Source organism: Castor canadensis, chromosome 7, assembly GCF_047511655.1.
Source record: "Castor canadensis chromosome 7, mCasCan1.hap1v2, whole genome shotgun sequence".
Lineage (NCBI taxonomy): Eukaryota > Metazoa > Chordata > Mammalia > Rodentia > Castoridae > Castor > Castor canadensis.
Window position 1 is genome coordinate 115,823,112 of NC_133392.1, and position 27,606 is coordinate 115,850,717.

Here is a 27,606-nt window from a genome sequence, read left to right on the forward strand (position 1 = left end):
ATAGTTAGCAAAAATTAAGCCAATTACTCATTTCTTAAGAATTACTCATTTTTCCATTTTATTGACATTTCCTTAGAATGACAGAATTATTTTATTGAGAAGTACTAAGTAGCACGTCAAATACATGATTGTGGAATAAGAATCATAGGAGCTCAGCTATAGTAAATGTAGATGTGTTTTCCTATTCAAAAAATGAGTTTCACAAAATAATAGCTTGTTTTACTTTCCTGAATTGCAATAGAACAGGCCGTATATAATAGAGCACAACCAGTTGATAAAGTCCGAGTCGGAGACAAAAAAGACGCAGCAGAAGCATACCAACTTGCCCAGTGTCTGCAGTCTGTGGTGAGCAGCCATCTTTTTCACAAAACAATCTCCCCTTGTTATTCCTTACTCCTTAATTCTACTAGGTAAGGTATGCCTGCTTCTCTTTAAATGCTTAACAGTTGGCCATTATTTGGAAGAAGCTGTTTTCTCTTTTGCCTCACCTAGCTATTTACTTTTCTAACTATTCTGTTTCTGTTCTATTTCATTTTGGTGTATGAGGCAAAACAAACTATAACACCCTCAAAATTCATTTGCAAACCATGCAGGACCTTATTTTGCTAAAGTGGTCTTGGACTGCTTGGTTTTGATTTCTAAAACTACTATGTCCTTTAAAGCTATATAATTCATCTTCATTTTTTTCTCTTTTATTTTTATTTTTGTTTCTAAAAATTCCTTCCTTAGAGTCAGTTTTTAGGAATAACTTGCCTTTATTTTATAATTTTTAAAATCAGTAAGTTCATGTTTTAAGATTTATAATTGTTATTTAAAAAATAAAAACCAGTATGTTTTCTATGAGTCATAATACAGTCTTCTTAGTTTTGCATACAGTTTAAATTGATAATAGGTAACATAAATGGAAAAAGTATAGATGATAGAGTAGCTATTTTCTCAGAGTATTTAGCGTGTAACCAGTTTCTATCTAGATATGCTATCTTAACAAAGAATATTTTCAAATTGACTAGCTGGAGATAGTACAAGTCAAATACTGCCCTAGGGCGGCGGGTCCATTTTAAACGTCTCAGTATTGAGGCTTGCAAATCTTGGTATTAGTAATATAGTCAGTAAATTTTGTGGTTTTCACTATTTGTGTTGATTCAGCAATCTCCCTTCTAAAGCTGAGATGTAATTATTTTGCTATTCGTTTTTAATATGGTGCCTTTTGCTGTGTGTTCTTGGAAAGTTCTACTAGAAGTGGTTGAAAGGGAAGCCATTTTCTTGGTCTTAAACATTTTTGTCATAGTATCTTATGATGGATGGAAATTAAAATTAAGAAACATAAGTAAAATATAGAAAATCATCAGTGATTTGAAAAAAAAAATTCCTGGCTGCTACTTCTTGGCTCACGTCCTGCCTGCCCACCTACTGCCAGTGCCAGTTTTAGCTTATCATCACTGATAGATTTTTGAGCAGAATGCTAACTATTGAACAGAGATTTAATGTGTTTAGTCATTGATCATAGATCACAATATTAAATCGAGTAATTGGTTTAGATAATTATTGTTTTGGGTTTTGTGTATCGATGTGCTGTGATTTTCCAGATTAATCTTGTTACCTTTATTTTATTCTTACTACAGCGCACAAGGAGACGTAGGGTCCGAGACCCATGGGGAAACTGGTGTGATGCAAAAGACTTAGAAGGACAAACATTTGAGGTAACTTTGACCTCTTGCATGGCTCATCTATGAAAACTGTTTTGTCAGTATACAATTTGTATATTTTCATATCATATATTACATTTATTTCATATGCTTACATTTTTGTGCCTTCATTCCCATGTCATTTTGTCTAGAAGGTGCCAATAAACAACAAAGTAGAAGGCATTGGTGGTATAATTAACTAGGAGTCTGACTTATTTTCAGAACTCTGATTTTCTGTCCTACCTTTGTATCTGTAGCTCACAAATATATGCCAGGTCAACAAGTTGGTATGCCTAATTCATTTCATTAAGTGCTTATTAAATGATGTTCTGATATACCAGTTAAAATGTTGCTCTAAGAATTAGACATACTGATCTACAAATCTTGAACTGTTATTTCTACTAATAAACTGGGATCCTAAAATGAAACACAGGCAGTGCATGTGTTTGGGTGCATATATGCACAGGCACACACATGTCCTAAATATGTAATTTGTTGTCCATAACCAATAGAATGGAAAGGATGTGTGGATAGTTACCTTGAACAACTAATTAACCTCACGAATGCTCATATTTTAATTTATGAATTGTGGCTCTTACCTCTCTGAAAAGATTTTTAAAAGGTCCTAGTATTAGGTATTCAGTAAGCCTGCATGCACAAGGGACTCCATAAATACTAGTTTTCTGTGTTTCTTCCTCATTTCCTGCTTCAGTATCACACCTGAGCATTCTTCTAGACATATTAATAAGTAGTGCATGGTTCCTTCTATAATGAACTTTTTTATGTCTAGTAATAAAGACAAAAACCTGTGAGGTAAGTTCCATAGGATTGGTCCAAGAATTATAAGATACTTCCAAAAGGTGTGATCTGGGAAGGTGTAACAAAAGACAGGAGATCTCTCATTCAAAGGATCAGTAGAAGAATTGTCTTGGAAAGCAGATGAGAGACTGAGGGAGTGGCACAAGCAAAGCTACAGACATGGAGAATACAGGCTATTTTGGAAAAGGTGCATAGTTGATTTCAACTAGAGTGTAAGATTGGTAGTATTCAAGCTCAGGCCCACAAAAAAAAAAAAAAAAGATTGGTAGTAAAAAGGAAATGACTGTAGCATAAACATTCACTTATTTTACTTCACAATAACAGCATGACATTGTTGTTATTACTATTATTATTACTACCATTTTTAAAGGTGGAGAAACAATCTTGAAAGCTTCAGAACTTGGCTTGTGCTCAACCAACTAATAGAGCCAGCATTCTGGCTTCAGAATCTGGTGTTCACACATCCTAGGGAAGCACTCTACCACTGCCTGTACCCCTTAGAATTTGTGTTCTTAATCATTACATTGTGTTTTATCTCAGTTGTGAAAGAAAATTCAGCACAGCAGGACTTGGTAACTAGAAATGGGGAAAAGAGACTCAGGTGATCTGAGGAGGTGTTTGAGCCTGGATGACTGATATCATTGATTAAAATGGCAAGTCAAGAGAAGGAGCAAATTTTCATTTAGATAGGGCTATGTATTTTGGTCCAGTTTTTAAAACATTCCTCTGTATTTGTTAGTAGTAAGAAGGCAACTCTCTATACCAGTTTAGTCTGCCTTATTCTTACACACCCTTGATGTATTTGGGGTTGGTGGAAGGGTTCAAGTGTAGAGCATCTGCCTAGCAAGTATGAGGCCCTGAGTTCAATCCCCAGTACTGAGGGGAAAAAAAAAGTATTTTTATTAATTCTGCCTTTCGGTAGTTGGTGGACTCTGATTAACTGTTTTGTTTTAGCATCTCTCTGCTGAGGAGTTTGCAAAGAGAAGAGAAGAGGAAAAATGCAAACCTATTAAATCTTCAAAAGTGTCAAGACCAACAAAAAGGTACAGTGTTAGGTTATGTAAGTGTAATTTTTTAAACTTACCATACATGGTTAGAAATGTATGGGAAAATACCCAGTTATAGTATTCACATATAAGGTGTATCAGCTAAAATTTTCTAATTTTAGAAACTATGAGAAAACTGATAAAAATTCAGAAATTTTTTTATTTCACTGATTATCAGTTTGGGAAACCTTGAGCCAGAATTCTAAAGTTCAGGTTGAGTGAGCATGGGATCTAATATATGTTACAAAGAACTCTTGTTTATGACAGGTAATTTACCTCTAGATATTATGGAAGGTAACCTCATGAAATGATTGCTTCTCTCTTTGGGCTTATTGTTTGCAAGTAGTTGGGGTTTGTTGGGTTTTGATGGGTATATGATAAGGCAAAAATTGTAATTTGTGAAATTAAGGATCACCAAACAAGTTAAACACCTTGGTTTTCTAGACCTCTCACTTCCTGCAGGTGCCCCCCTTCAATAGAGTAATTTTGTTAGTGTCCCTTTTAAAACAAGATGTTCAAGAGATCATTTTCTTAGCAGATCTAATTCTGTGGGTAAGCCTTGGGTCCTCATTTATAAAATAATAATTAAATTAGCTAATACTATTAACTATGTTTTAAGCACTTTAATTATTTTAACTCATTTACCCCTCATAATTCTCTGCAGTAGTTAACATTATCATCCCATTTTACAGATGAGAAAACAAAGAGTCAAAGAGAGGTGTAGTAACCCATTCATGCTATTTAGGGATGGAGCTGGGATTTAAGCCCAGGCAGGAAGGCTTAAGAATCCATATTCCTGGTAATATATAATTCATTACCTTATTTATTGCCTTTCCAAAAAAGAAATTAAAATGTACCCTGTCATTATGAAAATGAAGTAGATAGACTGTGTAAAAATAGAATCACCCATAAGCCAGGACTCATTTTTTGCTTTTTTTTTTTTTTTTTTTGTGGAACTGGGTTTTGAACTCAGGACTTCACAAAGCAGGTGCTCTACCATTTAGGCCACACCTCCATATTTGATTTTCTGAATTTATATGCAAGGCTTATTTTTATTGTGATTTTCAGGTCATTCCAGCATGTTAGGACCTTTTTAAACCCATTATCTACTTTTTTCATTTTAGTTTTTGTAGCATTGAATTATCAACATTTCAATAAGCTTGGTTTTTCTGTAATTAATCACCAAGTAAAATATTTAACTGAAGAAAATGTTAACCTCTGACATCATTGTTCATTCAGCTGTGAACAGTGCTACAATTAACCTGTGTTTTGTCTTATGCAGAAAGATAATCATAGCAGATGTCTTAGTTAAGTTCAGATAAAATATTTTAGTCATTATGTAGTCTGCTAGTTTCTAGAAGATCATCACTATCAAAAATGTCTTATGATAGTCTATTTATTATGACTTAATTTTCACAATCCCATTAATATTCTTAGCCATTTCTTCACTTGGTAAACCTTTAAAAGCAGCTACTGAATAATCCTTTCCAAAATTTTACCAGTATTCAGCATCTAATTCCTGTTTCTGATGTATGCTTTCGTTATAACTTAATAGTTACCTATTGATAGTCTTCTTATCACTTTACGCTTCTCTGTAGCCTCTCAAAAGATACTGAAAGTGGTTCACATTCAAGCTTCTTAAGTGCTCTGGAATGTTCTTCGAAGCTCTGTTCTTTATTTTTCTCATCTGTCTTGGCCTTTGGTTCCTTTTTGTTCAATTAACTTAAGCGTCTTTCTAATTCATCAAATATTATTTGAATTTGTACTGTTTAAAGTTCTTGGGACACAGTATTAAGCAAAACAAGGTGTCCTCTTAGCAGTAACAGTCTCTACTCTTTCCAGTTGTGTTAACATTAGTGTGTTTCTGTAAACATAGCCTAAAAAAACTTTGTATTATTAATTTTTTTCTCAAACCTCAATTCTTCACTGATAAAAGCCTTTGTAACATTTTTTTCAGGCTTGCACATGGTTTTGAATCTAGTCTTGTTTAGATTCCTCCCTTTCCATCTCTTTAGATTTTAAAATAAGTTTATCATAGGACTTTATATATATACATTGCTGTTTGTTATTCACTTATTCAGCAAATATTTATTGAGTCTTTACTCTGTGGTAGTCAGATTATTACACTGACAGAAGTGTTTTCAAGAAACTTCCATCTTTCTTGACCTTTCTTTCAAGTCTCTTGTCAGGGAATTAGTTATGTTTCATTGAACTTGTTTTTGTGGTACTGGGGTTTGCATCAGGGCCTTCACCTTGAGCTACTCTACCACCCTATTTTCATGATGCGTTTTTTCAAGATAAGGTCTTTCGAACTGTTTGCCTGGGCTGGCTTCAAACCGCGATCCTCCTGATCTCTGCCTCCTGAGTAGCTAGGATTACAGGTGTGAGCCACCAGCACCTGGCTCATTGAACTTTTTAAAGTCTGCTTTCAGTGTAGGGCACTTCTGACTATCATGTCCCTTTAGGTGTTAATTAGTTAAGGAAATTAAGGCAACAGTTACTTTCTTCCAAAGTTTTCTGTTTGTCAGAGAAGAACAGTGCTTCTTTCCAAAGCAATGTATGGAATATCCTGCGAAATTTTCCTAGTTTAATATTTTTCTTATCCATGCAAAATTTGAGTTTAAATTACCAATACGTTTTCAAATTTGTAAACAAATGTTTTCTTCCTAATCATGTGGAGATTATATTAAAAGTAAGTTGTTCTTTTTTTTTTTTTTCTCCTTTTTCAGCTCATTCGATCCCTTCCAACTGATACCTTGTAATTTTTTCAGTGAAGAAAAGCAGGTACTCTTTATATATCAGTGAGTGACCATAAATAATGCCCCCCATGGAAAGGAAGTATTTCTTCTTTTTCTGTATGTGTGAGGGACATGGGGCTGGGGACTTGGCTTAAGTGGAGGACCTGGGTTCAATCCCCAGTACTGAGGGCTGGTTAGGGGTGGGGAAGAATCAACCAAGGCAAGGACTTTTAATGGCCTGGTGAATGGTGGAGATGGAAAATGAGAAGGAATTTCTCCCTGCTTGGGTTTTGAATGATAATTTAAAAAGTAAAAGTCTAGTTTGTGCTGTGACTTCAGTAGCAAACTAGAGAACTCGGTGGGCTAGGTAAAGGAGAAAAGGGTGGACATTGCACTTGAAGAGAACAAAATCTCTATTTTTATGCTCCCCCATATTTTGTTTTGTTTTGTTTTTATTTCAGGAGCCATTTCAGGTGAAAGTGGCTTCAGAAGCACTTTTAATAATGGATTTGGTAAGGATAATCTATTGTGTTTACTTAGTCATTCTGATTTCTATTCTTATGTATTTTATTACAGGCATAAGAGAGTATGGAAGACGTGTATTTTGGATCTTAACTATCCTCTTTTACAAGGAATCTAAAAATAAGTCTTTTCTTTTGAAGAAAAGCCAGACAATTGCATGTTTCCATATTTTAGAGAAAATAAATTAATGTGAGTTTTGCAGACTGTTTACCATCATTAACCCTGTTTTCATTTTCTAATATCCCATGTCTGCTGCCTTTTAGATTACTGAAAACACAACTCCTATAATTTGGAGGTTCCTTGTTTGTACTAAACTACCAGTACCTCTAACAGTTGTGTTTGTTTGTGGTGTTTTTCTGTAGAAGGGCCCAGAGTGAGTTTTACTTTGTATCCTTATAATGCTTGTCTTGAACAGGCAAATAGTATCTTTACTACGTAAGTGAAAAAGTATGTCATGGAGTGTTAAGTGTTTGGTTCAAAGCATCTCAGCCAACAGTGAAGGTAGACCTGAAATCTTAAGTTCCCATGGCTGGGCCTAGTATCTTGTTCCCCTGCTATACTATTTTATTTTAGAAAAGCATGGTTACCATACTTAGAGTGACTGTACTATGATAGTGAGTTTTATTCTGATTTTTTTGTCAGATGGGTTTGTGCATGTGGTTTAATTCTGTCTTTATTTCTTTTAGCATGCTCATGTTTCTATGGCAGAAGTAATTGGTCTCTTAGGAGGAAGGTACTCAGAAGATGATAAGATAGTTGAAGTAAGTTCTCTCTTTTTAAAAAACGTTTTAAGCACTATTTTATTCTAGCTGCCATACCAGTTATTTTACAGAACTCAGTGTAATTAAAATACAGACTCCATCTATGATATATGGGAGAGTATGCAAATGCAAAGTGTTATATACTCTCAGAAGTGACTTAACATTCCATATACTGAGCACCTGTTTCCTTTTCCTGCCAAAAAGGAGAGAATACCACCAGGCCTTTTCTCTTTACTACCAGTAAAAAGCTACAACTAAGAGACCACAAATAAGTACTAATACTTGTAGTTGAAACTTGTGTGCATCATTCTGTTTAAATTAGCGTCATAATAAGTCATTGAAAGAATACCTTTGTACAGGTATTAATGTGGTGTAACCTGGAAAACTAACCACTATCATGACCTTGTTAGTGTAGAAAAATGCATGCTGAGTCAATAGCATACAATCAACTTTTGGGATGTAATTCGCTTGTAAGCAATAGAACTGACAGGATTTCAGTGTAATCATGTAAGGATCGATTTTTTTTATAGGTCTGTGCAGCTGAACCATGTAACAGTCTGAGTACAGGACTACAGTGTGAAATGGACCCTGTATCACAAACCCAGGCTTCAGAAACCTTGGCTGTTAGAGGCTACAGCGTTATTGGATGGTATCATTCTCATCCTGCATTTGACCCTAATCCTTCCTTACGAGATATTGACACTCAAGCCAAATACCAGGTGTGTTTATAGGTATTATGTGTATATATCTGTAAATTATTACTCATCCTCCCTCCTATTGCTTTCTATTAAATAAATATACTTGTAATGTTTTTAGCTTTGCAATTCTAATATTCTTTACATCTAGTGTGTGAAATAACTTGCATTTTTTTCTGATTTGCAAGCTACATTTGGAAAGTCAGCAGTTTTATTAGTACAGAAAAGTGGTGAACAAAGCATTGACAATACATGCAATAGGAATAACTAGGACAGAAATTAAGTATAATTGAAATAATCTTAAACATTAATACATTTTGTATCTGAACAAATTTTGTTTTTTGCAATTTTACGTTTCATGTATGAGTGTTTTTGCTGTAACTATTTGTAAATTACTCCCATTTAAAGTTGGTCAGTATAATTAATAAATATATTCATGGCAAATACAAAATTTTTTTTAAGGTTCATTTCAGGTTGGGTTGGACCCATTTTGGCCTGAAATTTTTACAGTGAATATATAAGGCATTTCATTTTGTTGCTGTTTGGATATGAAATTCTTAATGTACCTTTTGGTTTGCTTTTCCCCCATTGGATGTTTAGAATGTTGGTGTGAGTAAATACTGACTTTTAAATTTATATAGTAAAACTAATTATACTTTTCTTATTATAGAGTTACTTTTCCAGAGGAGGTGCAAAGTTCATTGGGATGATTGTTAGTCCCTATAATCTAAACAATCCTTTACCATACTCCCAGATTACCTGCCTGGTTATAAGTGAGGAAATTAGCCCAGATGGCTCCTATCGTAAGTTTTCAACATTAACAACTTCTTACCATTCCTACCCTCATTTCTTTGAATCTTATAAAACAAAGAATTTATAACTATGCAAAACTACTTAATGAAAAACTATAAGGAATCACTGTTAGGGTGCTACCTAGTGCAAGCATCCTCTTTCCTTTCATCATAGCCTCTGTTGTCACCATGGTCACTGGGCAAAAGAATGAAAGTGTAGAGAAAAGTTAGGTACAAGCAGTGTGTATGGTACACACTGGAGATGCTTCAGTAAAAACAAAGGTCTTCTTCTAATGAAAATATTTTTGTAAATGCAGATTAGCTTTCTCTACAATGTCATACAAATGGGAAGAGAAAAATCACCTTCCAATAATAGCAGCCTTACCAAGGACTATTTTTATATATGTCTTAATTCCCATTCAAACTGAAGAAAGAATTTTAGTTTCATTGGTATAGACCATCATCCAACTTGATTCCTTTGGGGTTTATGTCCACTTGTGGTCCTTCCAACTCTGGCTAGATAAATAATTAGTATAGCCTACTAGGAGAAAGAATGGAGCATGAATGGGAAGAAAACAATTGGTACCTCTAGTATATTTACTTCTTACCACCACTGCTCGAGTTCGGGTTTCCTCTGGATACCCTCACTGTAGTTGCCACACTTCTTTGCCTATTAAATTATAAGATCTTTGCCAGTACATACTGCATTGCCCTCGTCCTTCTATCCAGTTTCTAACACAGGGCCTGGAATAAAATGGATAATAAATGAATGTGTTTAACTTCCCCTCATTCTTAATCATTTACTTGGATGCGTTGTACTTGGTAAAGACTTCCCAGCACTATCACCATGTCATTTACTATTAGTTGCTCTATTTTTTATACTTTTGTAGCACATTTCCAGTCTTCATGGTCACATTTGTCTTTTAATGTAATTTATCTGTTTAGCAAATCTTGTTAAACTTGAGTGACCAAACAAGGACTGTCTTAATTATCTTCATAGCTCTAGTGTCTGGGAGGCGGTCAGTATGATGGGTTTTTATTGAGCGAATAATACTGGTATTGGCTTTAGTCCAGAATGTCCATCTGAGCACAGCATGTGATATACATCATTGTTTAGCTTATTATAATTATACAAAAAGTTACAGAAGAAAGACAACTTGTTCTCAATTTAAATCATTTCTTATCTTACAGTTGTTTGATTTTGGCTGTAGGCCTCTATTCTGATATTGTCTAATACAGTTGATATTAGGTACATGTGACTTTAAGTTCACTAGAATTAAGTAAAATTAAAATTCAGTTGATGTGTATCTACTTCTGTCCAAAATGAAGAAACAAGGGTGTTTCTGAAGCAACCAAACTAGACAAAATATATAAAACAATGGTATTTAGGACACACCTTCAGGCAGTGAAGAAAGGTTGCTAAGAGATGGGAGACAAATCAGTCAAGCCCCAAATTATACTAGTGTACTGACTTGAGTTTTGAAGTAGCTGAATAGGGCACTATATGCCTATAATCCTAGCTGCTCAAGAAGTGGAGGCAGGAGCGTCATGAGTTTGAGGCCAACCCTGACAAAATTAGAGAAATCCAGCCTCAAAAACAAAACAGACCAAAGGCTGTGGTGTTCTGGGGGCTGGGAGGAGGTTTTATTTCCATATATGGTAAAAGGAAGAGAAACCCAAGCAGAGCCTAGCACACTCTTGAGTTGAGTAACAAGGTGAGGAGCCCAAGACAGCTTGTTCCCAAAGAACAAACAGCAAGCCAAATATCTCCAGATAAGTTCAGTTGGACAGACTTGTCTGTTATTAGAACTGCATATTAGATCTTAATCATACTTAGGTCCTTTGCTTTGCTTCTCCAAAACCTGCTGTAAGAGTTAAGGTTTTCCAAAAGCCAAGGAGTAAGTAGCTTGTGCTACAATACCTTTAACTCAGCTTCTGTCTTTAAAATGTCTCCAGTGGTTAAGTATTTTCTGTTCTTATCAGTCAAGAAATATACTTAGTAATTACTTTTATCGTAATATTTTAGTGGATAAAAGTATTCTGTACAAAGGGAAATTTTTCCTTAGCTCCTTTTTTTTAACTTAGAAAATTTTCGTAATAATACCAAATAAAACTATATATAGGTTGTGTGTATGTAGGTTTTATCTATTAGACCTGACTAAAAATGCGTTGTTCACCTCTCTTTGTTCCCATTTTCAGCCTTCATTAAGAATAGAAGTCACTCAGCTATATTCAAATCCCAGCTCTGATATTTACTAGTTATTTTACATTGGATAGGTTACTTAACCTCTCCTGGTCTCTCCTTTGCTACTTTTGTAAAATATGAAAAAATCATTACCTGACTTATAGGGTAGGGAGTTTAAGTGTTGTCGGTAATGAATGTGAATTGTTTAGGAAATAATAGGTTTTCAGTAGGTAGTTATGATTGTAGCTGGTACCTGTGCTTAGTGGATAATGAAAATGAATAAAAACAATGGACTTGTTGTCCTTTCTTCCTCCTAAACACTGAAAAGGGGAGTGGAGGGGAGCAGGCTTTTTTATAGCATATTGATAATTAAGCTGTGCTTTGTTTCATTGTAAGGAATTATATTCATGGGTTTTTTTCTTTTCCCCTTGTTTTTTCATGTCTTCTGATTTCCTGGCTTACTTGAAAAGCCTTATGGCAAAAACCCATTTGAGAGGTAGTGTAATATAAAAGTTAAGAACATAAGTTCTTGAGCCAGACTGCCTGGGGATTCATATCATGTTTCTTATGTACAACCATGAACAAGTTTATAACCTTTCCATGGCTCAGGGTCTTCATCAAAAAACCCCCAAAAAACAACAACAACAAAAAAACAGAGACCATAATGATAGCTACTTCATTTAAATAACTTCACATATGTGAAGCACCTAAAACCTGGCTCGTAGTAAGCATTTGTGTAAGTTTTGCTATTGTGATGGTATCAGCCTTTGGTAATGAATCAGTCAAGCTTTTTCTTTAATACACTGCAGACACATTTACATGGATCTGAAGGATATGCTAGTCCTATTTTCTGTCTAGTCTTATATTGGCACCTGTAGGGAAGTGAGAAGAATATGGGCTCAGAGTCAGGCAAACTTCTTAGGGTTTAAACTCCAAGCTCTGCCACTTTGCTAGCTTGAACACCTTATTTAACCCATCTCAGCTTCAGATTTATCATCTGTAAAATAGGAATAATGCTACCTACTGAGTTACAGTATTGTGGTAAACTTAGTAACCTGTGCTTACCACTAGGGTGGCAGTATGTTTTGGTTTGCCTAGGACAGTCCTGAGTTAAGCCTATGATTCTGGCCTAATTATTAATAGTCCTTCTTTCATTCAAAAAATCTCTTGGTTTGAGTGGTAAATTAACATGATCATCCTACTTCTCACAATGCTTTGCATAGAATTGTCAGGAAAGTAACACTCTTACTTTTCTTCATTATTATTAATAGGTTGGCATTAATATGCTTAGTGGACCAAGTACAGTCAGGCAATAAATATTAAATGATAGCCCAGTGTGTTTAAAGTGCTGTTCAGCTGGTCTGCCAAACTGTGGTTGTAAAAACACTGAAGAGAATTTTAAGTAATTAAAAGGAGATTGGAGATTTAAGAAATAGTTGATGAAAATGTGCTTCTTTATGCTTTTCTAGGTTTACCTTACAAATTTGAAATACAACAGATGTTAGAAGAACCTCGGTGGGGATTAGTATTTGAAAAGACAAGATGGATAATAGAAAAATACAGACTCTCCCATAGGTATGTGCTTGAGATGGTTGCACATCTGCAGTGTTGCTCATTAAATTATGTTTCAGACAAAACCCAAGTTAAATATAAAATTCTGATGTATGGCATCAGTGATAGTTTATTACACAATTGATTACTTTATAGTATTTGTTTCATCAGTGTGTTTTCATATTTCTTCCTACAGCAGTGTCCCCATGGATAAACTCTTTCGCCGGGATTCTGACCTAACTTGTTTGCAGAAAGTAAGCTGCTTTCATTTTAATTGGTTCCATTGTTCATAGAAACCAAAGCTATTCATCTCAATATGTTTTCCCATGATGCCCAGTGCTTTGTGGATACATTTTCTGTATAGTTCTTTATTGCCTTTTCCTTTCTAAAATTAATTTCTAGAAGATAATTAGTAATGTGTTTTGTTGCCCAAGCTTGCACATAGAAATAATACTATTTTAGAATTAATTTGTCAGTTTTGACTGATAAATTTCTTAGCAGATTTTTATTGTACACAGTGGAGATTTTTCCCATTTTATTAAATTCAAAAGCACCATATTTCCTTTTTTAGCCTTATCAGTTAATCATACTTAAGAATGATAGTGTAAATCTAGCAAAGTTAAATGGTCATTTTACTTAACTATTTAGTAGGAAGTGAGGGCTTTGAATTCTTTTGTTTCACTTCTAATTTCCTTCTGTAATGAGTTAAGACCAGTAGACTGGCAGCAATTGTCTATTTTAATTTGTTGTAGCAACTGGGAAAAAAAACTTTAAACATATTTAAGTTTCCTTTTCAATATTATTTTTTACCCCTTTCTGTAATACCTACTTTTTTCATGTGCTCTGTTGAAAGACTAATATGCACATTTCCTGGTTAGACCCTGGCTTCCTAATAAAGTAGTAGAGTATCTTATGTTTGTTTATACATAGCTGGTTTTTTCTTTTCTTTTTTTTTTTGTGGGGGGGGAGAAGGAGGGGGTGGTTTGCATTGTATGGAACCAAGGGCTATGCATATGGTAACCACATAATCTACTTCAGCAACATAGCTTTTTTTTTTTGTTTTTAAATATAACCTCATGATTTTATTGTTTTCTTAGCAAAACAAAAGATGAAGCTTAAAACTTCACGTGATCTCCTCTCAGTTCAAAATGCTTACACCTCTTAATGGCCAGCATTCCCTTAGCTCTGCTGTTGAGCTCAGCATGCCCAAGCCCCAGCACAATCTCCTCTGTAGGCTTAGCTTTTTTCTGGAAAATCAGCTTGGTCTGCCTACTGCAGCCCCTGTGCTTTCTGTCCTAATGCTGCTTTCTCTGAGCATACAGAGAATCTTTGCCCTTCTTGCCCTGGGTTACTTTGTGGGGTTGGTGTTTGCCCTACTTCTTAGGGACAATCAAGTGTGTTTTTAACAATGTTCACCATTTTTTCAGAAGTGCTATTAGCAGGGAAAGCCTCATAACTTTTGTATTAATTTTCCAGGATTATTTTGCTCTGTGTGACTGCTTAAAAAAAGAAAAAAAAGGAGCAGTCACAAATTTGTCCCTTTATGTGACATTGTAAGGGAAGCAAGCTCTGTATTCTTTTTTTTTTTTTTCTTTTATTCATATGTGCCTACAATGTTTGGATCATTTCTCCCCCCTTCCCCCCGCCCCCTCCTTTTCCCCCACCCTCTCCCTCTTCCCCCAACCCCCTTGCTACCAGGCAGAAACTATTTTGCCCTTATTTCTAATTTTGTTGAAGAGAGAGTATAAGCAATAATAGGAAGGACAAAGGGTTTTTGCTAGTTGAGATAAGGATAGCTATACAGGGAGTTGACTTGCATTGCTTTCCTGTACATGTGTGTTACCTTCTAAATTAATTCTTCTCGAACTAACCTTTTCTCTAGTTCCTGGTCCCCTTCTCCTATTGCCTCAGTCACTTTAAAGTATCTGCATTAGTTTCTCTGCATTGAGGGCAACAAATGCTATCTAGTTTTTTGGGTATCTTACCTATCCTCATACCTTCCTTGTGTGTTCTCGCTTTATCATGTGATCAAAGTTCAATCCCCTTGTTGTGTTTGCCCTTGATCTAATGTCCGCATATGAGGGAGAACATACAATTTTTGGTTTTTTGGGCCAGGCTAACTTCACTCAGAATGATGTTCTCCAGTTCCATCCATTTATAGCTATGTATTCTTTAGCAGTAGTTTCCTGTGTTCCAGTATGTTTTTTTTTTTTTTTAACAGCACTGGGGTTTGAACTCAGAGCCTTATGCTTGCTAGGAAGGTGCTCTACCTTTGAGCCCTCTGCCTAGCCTCAGCATGTGATTATTGAACACAAGTTAATTTTCAATCATATTTAAGGCGAATGTTTCCTATTTGATCCTTAAGAAATGTTAGGTTTGGAAAGAGATAAAATAGTGACACTTATGCAAACTCTCATGTTTTTTATGTACTGAAATATAAAATTTTTCTTTTTACCCAGCTTTTGGAATGTTTGAGAAAAACTCTGAGCAACGTAACCAATTGCTTCATTGCTGAAGAGTTCTTGACTCAAATAGAAAATTTGTTCCTTTCCAATTATGAAAGCAAACAAGGGAAAGAAGTGGCTGAAGAGAACTGTACAAAGGAATTACTAATGTAATTACTTTAAAGTAAGACATTTTAATCTCAACATGATAGATCCTACTTATCAAAGTTACAATGTTGAAATGATTGTAATTTAATAGTGGCCCATGTGGTGCTTTTCCTCTAATTCACAGAAATCCAAACTTTGCCACCTAAGTCATGTGGAAAGGAGCAGATACAGGCTTGTTCATGTAATGGCTGTCAGAATGTTATGTAAACCCAGGTCCACTGCAGTTCCTGTCCTTTATTAAGCAACACAGGTGCTTTTCACAGAAGAAAACTTACACAGGTGGTCAGCTTTACTGTTGTATTCAGATTGATAACTGAAATATCTAATTTTTACTTCTTCCCTGGACTAGGCATTTAGTATTTTCCATTTTGGCATCTCAGCTCATTAGAAGATCTTCCATTTTTTTCTACTTGTTCTGTGAGATTTGTGTGTTTTTATTTGGGGTTCCAAATGAGAGGTATGGATAGATAGTCACTGAGATAATTAACATGGTTGAGAATTACTGATTGATAAATCTTAACATGTTGTAGGGGTCTAGGAGAGACCTGAGGAGAGAATCTTAGAGGAGAGAACCAAAGGAAAGAATTAAATTACCAGTTTTAATCATAAATACTATTTTTATTTTATAGCAATAGTACTATAAGTTATGCCATTTTCTTAGCTACCTAAAACATTTTTTATGGATTTCACACACATAAAATTAGCTCTAACTCTGTATCCTCTGACAGTTGTGAAACCTCATTTAACTGTACCTGGTAACCATAATCCTCAAACTACCTGCTGCTGGTTTTTTGTTTTTGTTTTTGTTTTTGTTTTTTGCTTATTTCGTTGTAAGAATAAGGCAGTAGTAGAAAAAGCAGCTTTGCAATTTTAGATGACTTGGGTCTTGTCTCGACCTTGTGATTTCGTGAGATACAGTTTACTTTTTCTGGGCCTAAATTCTTTTGTATAGCTCTAAATTACCTTCCTAGTATCCTTTCAGGTCTAAAATTTTATCATTTATTCAGTTTGCTAGGCTATTTGAGATTATACAGTCCCCAAATTAACATTTTAAAAGAAAGCTAGTAGTTTTTCCATCTCTCTGAATTTAGGATAAACAATGAAACAGTTTATAAAATTACCTTGAGGGCTGGGAGTATAACAACCGTAGACCAAAATTAAGGAAACCTGAGCTCTTATCCTAATTATGTTGCCATCCTTGCTATGTGACCTTGATCAGATCATAACCTTTTTAAACTCCAGGTTCCTCAATTTTAACTCAATGGTTACTGTTTTTTTGACTTGGTTTTTCTTTCAAGTACAGAAGGTCTGTGGTTCTATAAAAGACAGTAATAATTATTCCTTTGTACTCTCCCTGCTTTGGAACTGTTTCCTCATGTGTATTGGAGAATGGACAGTGAAAACTGGTATTTATTAGCTTTCTCGATTGATATTTCCCTGTAATATTGATGAATTTGGGTGATGGAAATAGTTAAAAGTTCTTTCTCAAAATCTAGGCCTTTTGCAAACTAGTGGCTAACTGTATTTACTAATCTAAGCCATATTGTCAGGAACTCAGAGATGATAGTTATCAGAGTTTAAGCCCTTTAGAGTATGATTTTTAAAACATTTACTGTTTTCTTTTCTTACTGTAGAATACATTTATCTTATAAAATATTTTAAAATACAGAGAATATACACAAAATACAGATATCTCAATCCAACTATCCAGTTAAGACCTTAGTTAAATTCTTCCCCATTTTCTGGACTGCATAATTTTAGAATTTACTTTTTTCCCCCCTCCTCCCCTACTTATTCTCCCTGATCCCTTCTTTCTCTTGTCATATACTTAAAACATTTTTGCAGGTGCCCCCAACCTTGTGCTCCTGAGGGTAGTTGGAATCCTAGGGCTTTGGAGAATTATAGAGGAAGACTAGAGCTAAGAAGATGCTTAATGCAGGAAGTGCAGGAGGCAGGCTCCCAAAGAAAAGCCTGCCTCCAATAATATTTGCAGAAGTGCAGAAAGGCTTGAGAATCTCTACTCTAATTCTGTGATTTTTATTATTGCACTCAACCATAAAATAATGAGCTTAATTTTGTTTCTTATTCTGGCTTGGCTAATGAAAATTGATACTAATGCTTCTCCAATATAGACTTAGCTTTCTTTAAAAATCATACTCCAAAATAACAGTCAAGAAAAGAAAAATCAGTTCAATAAGACCACCAGAATGAAACACTCTTTTCTCTTTCCACCCTCTATTATTTTAGCCTGAATCATTCTTCTCTAAGCCTTTTAACTGATCTATAACTTCCATTTCTACAGTTGGTTTGGCCCTGTGATTCAGAGTTGTATGAATTTTCATGAAACCCAAGTACTTTTGCTTTCTTAGATTCTTTCTATATAAACTTTGAAATTATATTTTATAATTATTGGTATAAAATGAAGTTACTAATTTTAGATTGAAACATTTTCTTTAACAGTTTCATTTAAAAAAAAGAGTTTCATTTTTTCTTGTGAAGTTAATTAAAACATTTTAAGTGGGTCTTTCATAATATTATGAGCCTGAGGCACTGTACTTCATGGATAGATTGGCCCTGCCTGTTTTCTGAAGGGTGTCATTGAAAAAACAGCAGTCTCTTCCCTGCCCACAATATCACCATCTCTAGGATAGTCATTGCCATCTTGTCCAAGAGTACTGCAATTGATAGATACTGTTACAGGTCTACATACTAGGACTTTAATCCTTCCCATTCTGATGAGAACTCATGAATATTGCTTGGGGCCACTCATCCTCAGAAAGAAAGATGGGGGCAGTGGTTAATTTTAGCAGTTAAGTAGACATTTTTTTCCTGGTCCTTGACCTGGTTTTATAATTTATGCCATGACTCACAGAGTGAACATCCTGCTTTCTTTCTTTATTCCCCAATTCTTTTCCTTCACCCTCATTCCCTCTTCTTACCTCAAAAGACAGGTGCAAGATCTTTCTATTATTTGTTTAAAGCTAGGCCTATAAAATAAATACAACTGTTCATGTTTCCCTGTGACTGCTTAGTGTTGCTTAGCTTTCTCTTCAGAATCTTCCTCCTTCCCCATCCTCAGGTAGAGTGAGGTCTGTGATATGCAGAGTGTAAGCACAGTTGGGGCCTCTGAAGTAGAGAGGAGACAGGGCTTCAGTTTGCTAACCCAAGCAAGCCTCCTGCTCTTTACTTTCTTCCCATGTTTGTTGCTGAGTCCCAACAAGGTGAGCTGTAGGAGCTGAGAGGCAGTCAGGATCTGCCACCTTACCTAATTTGGATCCACCCATCTGCAAGTCACCAACAGGCATCCAGTTGATGGGTTTTTCAGTGGGAATTGAGTTGGGGCACTCCCCCAATTTTTTTTATCTGCACACTCCTCTATCAATAATAGCCAGAGACCAAATCTAGCATCACGCATTATGGCATCAAGGAAAACTTTCACAAAAGCACAAAGAAGAGCACATGCATTTTGATAACAGTGCTCCATCAAGCTAATAAAAAAATTATAAGAAATTTGACCTGATTCTCCAGTTTACCAGTACCTTAGTAGTGTTCTTATAAATTAATGTATTTTACAATCACTGTGGGAGAATAATGCAGTATACTTTAGTTCATTATTTCCTGGCCTTTTCTTAAAAGGTTTTGTATGTGCTGTTCCCCCAAACTGTTTTCAGTGTTGTTTTTGTTTTTATTTAACTTTGTAATTGTGTTTTATGTCAATAGCTCTATATGGAGCTGAACTTGAGAAGGTAAAATTAATTCATAATATCTGGCTTGTTTTCATTTCTTCCTTTGGTGCTTATGAATATATTCATAAGAACTCTAATTTCCGGGGGAAATGTCTGATTTGTTGTCTTCAAGGTTTCCTAGTCTGTAGGGAATTATGAAGTCTGTTAAATATGTTTTCACAGTTCGTATTCCTATTTCATAGGTTACCACTAAATATTTATTTCAACCTATGAATTATAAATAATATTTAGATTTTAGCATGATTGAAATAGATCATTTATCTCTTAAATTTTATGGATTTGACATGTACAGTATGTGTTGTATATAAATTTATATTTGCATGACTTGTTGATAAACCTGTTGTATATTTTTCCCAAATGTTATCAGTGTTGATGGATTTTTTTCATTAGCTTGAATTTTGTAATGTTCTATAATACAATATAATGATTTAAACTATTCTGTACATTTATCTAGGCCATGTTGGATATACCTGTATTAAAGAATATTGTAAATATCACTGTTTGTAGAATTATGAAAGATTTTTCTTCAGAATGATTAACCTCTTTTTTGCATACTTATTTGTAACATACTATGAAATATTTGACCTTAAGCTTTGGGACTTTATCTTATAAGAATTAAGAGGCAACATGCTGAAAATTACATGTAAATAAAATTTTGAAAATAAAATGATGGATAATCAGTTTTGTCTCTTTCTAAATTATTAGCAGTATGCATATTGAATCACAAAAAGAAAACTCATGTTGATTCAGCAAGCATTTGTTGAGCATCTGTATGTTGAGCACTGTAGAGTCCACAAAGATAAGTGTTGGTTTCTTTCCATAAGAAGCCTATTATCTAATAAGTGTAAAAACATAAAAATAATACAAATAGCTAAGATACAAGCCAGAGTTGCTGTAAATGCCTGTGAGAGACATTGAAAGTAAATAAAGAATGAATAGAATAGAGGAAATTCTCTGTAATGTAAGATTAATTTTTTTTAGAAGAGGTACCTGGTACGGTTTGGTTAAATGGCATTTGGGATAAGATGTTACAGAGTGAAAGTGATCTTAGCATAGGTGTGAAGGTAAGGAAAGAGAAATAGAGACTGCTGAGAATGTTTCATCAGAGAATAGGTATATGAAGATGTGGTTTGGGTTTGGTTTTTGGTTTTTGGTTTTTTGACTGTACTGGGGTTTGAACCCAGGTGTTGTGCTTGCTAGGCAGGCACTCTAAGCTTGAGGCATCCTCCAACCCTTTTTGTCCTGGTTATTTTGGAAATGTGGGTTTTACTTTGCCCAGGCCAGACTGGACCAAAATCCTCCTAGTATACCCTTTCCACCATTGCTGGGCATGCCAGCATGCCCAGCTTTTTTTTTTTTCCCACTGAGATTAGGGGTCTTGCTAACTTTTGCCTGAGCTGGCCTGAAACTGTGATCCTCCTGATCTCAGCTTCCCAAGTAGCTAGGATTAAAGTGTAAGCTACGGGCACTCATCTGAAGATGTTAATTATGAAAGCCACACACATCTAATCAACTAAGTTACAGAAAATGTAAAGTAAGTGAAACTCTTACCTTAAAATCAGTATTAACTCATTAGCTGATCTTTAACTTTCTAGTCTTTTTTTTTTTTTTTTAGCACATGAGAAACCTATACATTTTAAAAATAAGATCATTGATCTTTGACTTCTGTATTTCTCTCATTAAGAACATCTTTCTGGATTTGGGGTGTAGCTTAGTGGTAGAGTGTTTGCCTAGACTGTGCAAGGCCCTGATTTTGATATCCAGTATCAGGGGGAAAGAGACATTCTTCCCTATCAGCACATGAAGGTAGATAACATTTGTTCTTTGCTGTAGGTGCATAGCATTCTGAAATACAGACTTATCATCATGGGTTTGGTTAGTTTACAGTAGAGCTTTAAGTTGTTCTCATCTTTATATTTAAATGTGATGTTGTTTTATACTTTCAAAATAGATTTCTAGAAGCTTAGTTGCTAGGTCAAGAGCTTTATACCCTTTAAGTGTTCCTAGTATCTCTGAAGTAATTTTTAATTCCTATAAGCTAATTTTCTTCATAGTACTACAGGCATATTCATCCTATTTATGAAACCAATTTGAACTCATGTTCCTAAGTAAAAATCATAATTTAAGTAGCAAAATTCAATGGAATCCTGAGGGTTTTAATTGTTTTAGGCATTTATTCATTGGAAGTTAGTCCCTTTGTAGAGTTATGGGTTCTTACTAATTAAGCATTTGCTTAAAAAAAGCCTATGGCTTTGAAAGTCTGCACTGTTTCACAATCCTATTTGTACTGTAATGGTTTTTCTTACTCTTGCTGATGTTTTTCTACATCACTGATTCTCAATTATCTTCCCATAGAATGCTTGTTGAAAATGTATATGTATTGTCAGTAGCTTCCATTTTCAGAAATATGTAACCAAATAGAATGCTTGTTTGTCTTCCATATTTTATTGCTGTCAGAAGCAAGACATCAACTTACCTATTGTCTGTTACTGTGTTTAACCAATGCAGAATTGGAAAGTTTCAGAAAGCAACTGCTTAGTTCATTTTATCTGGATCAGTGATTGTTGAACTTCTATTCCAACACACCTGGTATAACTGGCAGTAATTGTGCCTTTATACCCAGAGGTAATGAACTAGAAGATTACACACATCAGACTCCCTTTGTGTGACAAAACAAAAATCTTTGACAAGACCTTTTCAGAACAGAACAGTCTTCCTAATCATAAAACATAATGACTGGACTAATCTTTTCCCCTACTTTTGTTTCATTTTCTCTCAATTCTCTTCCTCCACAGAGTTTAACGCTGTCAGTTGAAAGATCATTTGCTTTTATGCAACACCTCAGAGTGGATCCCAGCATCATGACATGTGTTGGGATAATTAACACTAGGTGCTGTAACAAACCACCCCTAATTTTCAGTGCCTTTGCTCTCACTAAATCCAATACAGGTGCTCTTGATTGGGTGGCTCTCCTGGACCTATCTCTCTGATAGGTAATTCAAATGTTCCCATCTGAGAACAAGGTGAGAAAGAAAGAATGGAGAATTACAGGCTCATGCTTAACTGCTTTAGCTTAGAACTACACATACTATTTTTGCTTGCATTCTCATGAACTAGTAATATAATCCCACCTGGATGCAAAGGGGGAGTTGTCAGATGAAGTTCTGAGTGGACAGCTGCCTTGAAAGACTCTACCCTATGCAAGGGGACCGTGAGTCTTTGTTAGTGGCTTGCCATTTACCCCAGATGGCTGAGGCTGAGTTTATGAAACATTATAAATACTCCTTTGAAGAGCATTAAACTACTGTGCTTGAGACCCCAAGTTTATTAAGGAAAGTTAACACTGAGTTTCCTTAAGGCAGAACCCTAATGATTAAAAGAAAACTGATTACTATTCCCTTCAAAGAACGTTAAAGCTGGAAAAGACCTTGGAAATGTCAGATTTAGAGTTCAGTATTTTAACATGAGAAAACAAGTCCAAGAAATGAAAAAATTTCCCCCAAAGTTCCACAGCCAAGTTTATAGCAGCGTCAGCTATGAACTGGTCAGACCCCAGTTCTGTTCAGTCCAAGAACTATTGCACAGTCCCTTTGGGTGATTCCAAGATTATTTTCAATCTCATGGCATAAAGAGCTATCCTAAAGGTTTTATGTGCAATCAAGTGTTCAATGTAATTTATGTTTTAATTTAAAATGTAATTTTCTCTTTTAGAATTGCAAGATCTTTCTAATAAATGCCCAGAATGTGACTTTTATGGAAAAGTTAAAGAATTACTGTTAGAAGTGATATAATTAATGACACTTTACTAGCTTTATCTAAGATTAGCTTTATTAGCTTTATCTAAGATTAACGAAACCCAAATCCTCCATGTTTACTTGCATGTCCACAAAGCCACATTTGCTCCTCAATTATCTTAATGAAAATGTTATTGTCTACAGCCACAAGGGGGCACTCTGTTACGGTGTTTTAAGCCTGGCAACCTCAGACCTGTAATGTTGGTTGGCTTAAGCCAGAAAAGATTGCATATATGGCTGAATTTGTAAGCACCACAATGCACACTTGTTTTGTTGTGATCCAGGGGTGAGTTTCCTTGTTTCATAGTCTCTCCAGATTAGCCATCTTCATTTTAGAAGTTCTTTTATGATAGCATCCATGAATGCTAAGTGCTTTACATACAGTATCACATTTAATCCCCACAATGACCTTGCAAGAAGAGTTTCTGTACCCTCATTTTAAACTTAGCTTTAGAGGGTTTAAGTAATGTGTCCAAGATCATTGCAGCCAGCAGTGGCAGAGACAGAATGCAAACAGATCCATATGACCCTAAAATCAGCTAACTAAACTATTATGTTACTGATTTCAGAGATGGAAGGAAACTAAGGAACAATTTAGTTCAATCTCCCTATTTTAAGATGGAAAAACTGACATTCAGCGAAGTGAAGTGACTTACCCAAGTCACAGACAGTCAAGACCAGATTGTGAAGTGAAGGTTTCCACATTCCCTGTAGCATGCTCCTGAATCGCACCTCATGGTAATGCCTGCCTGCCATGAGCAACCCGTGGTCCAGCATGAGATGAAGCCAAGTGATGGTATGTCTGTTGCCTAGACAATAGAAGAGATGGACTTTGTGGATAGAAATGTTTGTTTACATGGTTATCTTCTCTCATAGCTATCAAAGCCTGGGAGAAGTGAATTCATAAAGAACATCTTATATTTTCAAAACAAATTCATAATCTCCTTGCTTCCAACTCTTCTGCACTGCAGCCAGAAGGACTTCTTTTTAAACTTCAGTGGCTTACTGAGCTTTCTGTTCCATATCCAAGATGGATATGTTGATGGCAAACTGTTTTCAGAAGACCTTGGTTCTTGTGTTCCAGCGTGGAAAAATCCAAGCAGAACGAACACCTGGGTATAAATGGGGTTTATTAAAAGTTAGGGAAAGGGAAATACAAAGGGAGCATGGTGCCCACAGGTGGAATCCGCCAGCAGAGAGAGCGTGCTTTTCTTTTTCAGGTGCTTTTAAAACCTATACTAACCCATGGGCGGGCAGACCCAGAAGATTCCCACCCAATAATGAACAAGTGGGGAGGGCATAGGCGGTTCTCAGCCAGGTGAGTGTGGTCTGGGTCATCCCTGGGCAACCTACATGAGCCCCAAACTTTTTCAACTTCTAGCCTGCCTCAAATTCCCCTGAGAGGCAAATTTTTTTTTAAATCTTTTTTGGGGGGTTGCTGAAGGGGGCAGTCCATCTTCAGTATCTGCTTCGAGCTGACAAAGGGCAGCAGACCCTACCTATAAAGGAAATTGTCTCTCCTATTTCTTTCTCTTGGCGCTCATTTGGACACAAGGTGTCTGAATTATTGTCCAGCATAGTTAAGGATCCTCATGGATATTTGGGATGCTCATGGAGATCTCGATCATTTGTAGAGATTGATGGCCTTGTTGCCTCATGATTTGGGTCCTAAAGGCTTTTATTCTGGAAGAGAGAAATCTGATTTAGAAGGCATGACCTGAACACTAACAGTGATAGGAGCATTAGAACGGATCCTGCCAGGTGTGGCAGGAGGGATAAAGTAATTTTGAAAAGTGACAAAGTCTTATGGTTACTTTGCCTGTAGGTGTTTATACCTGTAGCTATTTTTAACTCCTAGGTGGCCCTCTATTTTGGACTGTCACTATAGTGGGCAGTTAAGGGCTGACAACAATAGGGGTCAGGTGTACCGGGGGCAGATGTTAGTCCAATTAGAGAATAAACATCAATGAGTTAGTTCTGTACAGAAAGACAATTCACAGTGTCCCTAAGCAGAAGTTAGATACCATTGAAAGTTTTATTCCTTCATTTAAACAGAAGGCCTTGACCAAAGACATGGCTTGGCTTCTTGCCAGAAGCTTAGAAGGCTTAAATATTAGCACACCTGCATAAGAGCCCTTTTTAAAATCTCTTGGCTTTAGTGACTTTTAGAGGTCTGGCAATTGACTCCATCTGGATCTGGAAAAGTCCTCTCATTCTTGCAGTCCTTTTGAACTGTCTTGTGTGGCTGAATGCCACTTGTTTCTCTTAGAAGGTGGGGTATGCTCACTATTGCATCCTCTTAAACTGTCTTCTGAACAGTTGTCTTGGAAATTTTTTGCGAGTTTGGCAGTTTTGTCCCTCGGGGTGGGAGTGCTTCTCCTGGAAAATCCAGAAAGTCAGATTTTGTTCCACAGAGTAGGGGAAGCAACACATCAAAGAGATCAGAAGTCAGCGCTAATGTGTCCTTTTTGGCCAAATTAAGCAACAAAGAGATTTATTTTAAAAATATCTCTTAACCTGGGCCTAAGTAAATCTAATTGTCCCATAGGGGATGTGTTGACAACTTTTAAATTGCTGTAAAATGTTAGCAGGTAACAGTTACCAAGTTTTTATAAGGAAAATACAAAATGGCCCCAATACTTAAGAATGCCTGTCCTTGTTGATAGATAAGCACTTGTCAGAGCCATTTGTCATGGGCTTGCCTGTAAATGTTTTGAAGGATCAGAAGTGTAATGACAAAACTTAAAGTAACCATGGTTAATTACAATTTAAACCTTGAATTTTGGTTAGGTAAAGCAAGTTAGTGGTTGTCAGTACTGTATTGACAACCACAATTGGAAAATTTCTCCTAAATTTTCCAATGGTTAGGAGAAGGCAGTATCAGTAATTTTAAATAGCCTCTGTTCTGATGCTCAAGTTGTATATCATATGTATTATTTAGTCAATGTCAGATAAACCAGTGTTTATCTAACAAACATGTCAGGTAAATCAATGTTTATGTGACAGGCAGATGTCAGGCCTAAATGGTAGAACTTTTAACATTTGTTATAAATAGTAAAAATGTGAAAGACCTTATTAAATAGAATGTAACTTAGAAAAAAACTATAGCTGTTTATCTGTATATATTTTTAACTTTGTAAATGATTTGTAACATTTAGATACATGTACAAGGCACTAGCAGTGTTAGAACCATTTAAAAGAATTTTTTCTTAGTTAAAACTTATTTTTTTGTGTGTGTTATCCAAAAAATATCTTAGGGTTTTGACAGGAGGCAGAGAATAGCAAATAGTTTCAAATGGGCCATGAAAAGAACTAGTCATCTTATTTTTGGTTAGAAGGATCCAAGCATCTCCCAGTACCTAAGGATACAGCTAAATGAGTATGTTGGCTTCCCCTATGTTGGTTGGTGGAAAGAGAAAGGGAAGGGAAGGGAAGGGAGAAAATCCATTCTCTCTTCCACCCCTGCATGAGGGCTCCTGACTAGAATTCCCTATGCTGGCTGGTAGAGAATGAGAGAGAGGAAAAGGAAAGGAGGAAAGTTGCCCAAGAGCTTTTGAGATTCGTGGAACATCCCTTTGAAGCTTAAAAAGCCTCAATACAGGTCCCTTTGACCTATTTCCATTAGATGTCTCTGGAACAAGTGGCAGGGTACCCTGTCTTTGAATCAACCGTTCTCCTAAAGACCCATCTCTTCCACCCCTGCATGAGGGTTTTTAGATGGGATGTTGATCCTGAATGTTAGCCCAACTATTAAAACACCAGAACTATTATGCATTGGGCAAAGAGCCTGATACCAAAACAACATGTAAAGTGAAAAGGTAACAAAATGTAGGAAGACAATCTGTTGAGTATCAAAAGGAAAACATCTTAGTATGAACTCTTGTAACGAGTTTAATTATCAAATCCAAATTTGTTTAACCAAATTAATTATCAAATCCAAGTCACACCAAGGTAAACTTGGCTGGTACAAACCCATTGCTCATGGTCAGTTTTTACATCAGGCCGTGGGTTGTAGTCAGCTTGTAAACTGAGAAAAATGGGGGAATATGTATATTTTTTAGTAATAAACCAATTAAGATTAATGTCTCAAATGATTAGATACAGAAACAGAGGTAAAGGGGTAAGCATAAAGTTAGGAGACCCAATGACTGATAGCCATGGCTTGGATGTTGTTAAGAAATTACATCCTATACTATTGATGCTAACTAATGGCACGGCTTGGGACACACAGCAGGGTTGTTCTTGGCCTGCATGTACCCCCTGAAGCCCAAAAATAACAGACTCAGCCTCTGGGAGTTAATGATGTGCATAATTTAGTATTTTGGGATTAATTACCTTTTTGTAGACTTTAAAAAAACTTAAGGTTTCAGCCAGGCACTGGTGGCTCATGCCTGTAATCCTAGCTACTCAGAAGGCAGAGATCAGGAGCATCACGGTTCGAAGCCAGCCTGGGCAAGACCCTATCTCAAAGAATCCTTCACAAAAATAGAGCTGGTAGAGTGCCTCAAGGTGAAGGTTCTGAGTTCAAGCCCTAGTACATATACATGCAAATACAAAAAACTTAGGGTTTTTGCATCTGGAGGGTAAGCTTTTGTTTGGTTTTGGTAAAATTTTGTATCAGCTTATAGCACCAAAAATCCCCGACAGTTATTTTGATAAAA

The 27,606-nt window shown here is 35.8% G+C and overlaps 1 protein-coding gene across 7 annotated transcripts in view; it reads left to right on the forward strand.

Moving 5' to 3' along the window:
* Positions 1–19,831, forward strand: part of Mysm1 (Myb like, SWIRM and MPN domains 1) — a 38,741-nt gene extending 18,910 nt beyond the window's left edge. For 5 of the 7 annotated variants that reach the window (XM_074079982.1, XM_020185083.2, XM_074079980.1 and 2 more), the window contains 11 exons: positions 242–345; positions 1,623–1,700; positions 3,459–3,547; positions 6,280–6,334; positions 6,750–6,800; positions 7,497–7,571; positions 8,102–8,290; positions 8,937–9,069; positions 12,712–12,817; positions 12,990–13,047; positions 15,253–19,831. In XM_074079982.1, the coding sequence (XP_073936083.1) occupies positions 242–345; positions 1,623–1,700; positions 3,459–3,547; positions 6,280–6,334; positions 6,750–6,800; positions 7,497–7,571; positions 8,102–8,290; positions 8,937–9,069; positions 12,712–12,817; positions 12,990–13,047; positions 15,253–15,411 (1,097 nt within the window). In that variant the 3' untranslated portion in view covers positions 15,412–19,831. The remainder of the gene's footprint in view (positions 1–241; positions 346–1,622; positions 1,701–3,458; positions 3,548–6,279; positions 6,335–6,749; positions 6,801–7,496; positions 7,572–8,101; positions 8,291–8,936; positions 9,070–12,711; positions 12,818–12,989; positions 13,048–15,252) is intronic. The other 2 variants (XM_074079976.1, XM_074079977.1) reach the window with 2 other exon arrangements.
* Positions 19,832–27,606: the final 7,775 nt, after the last annotated feature.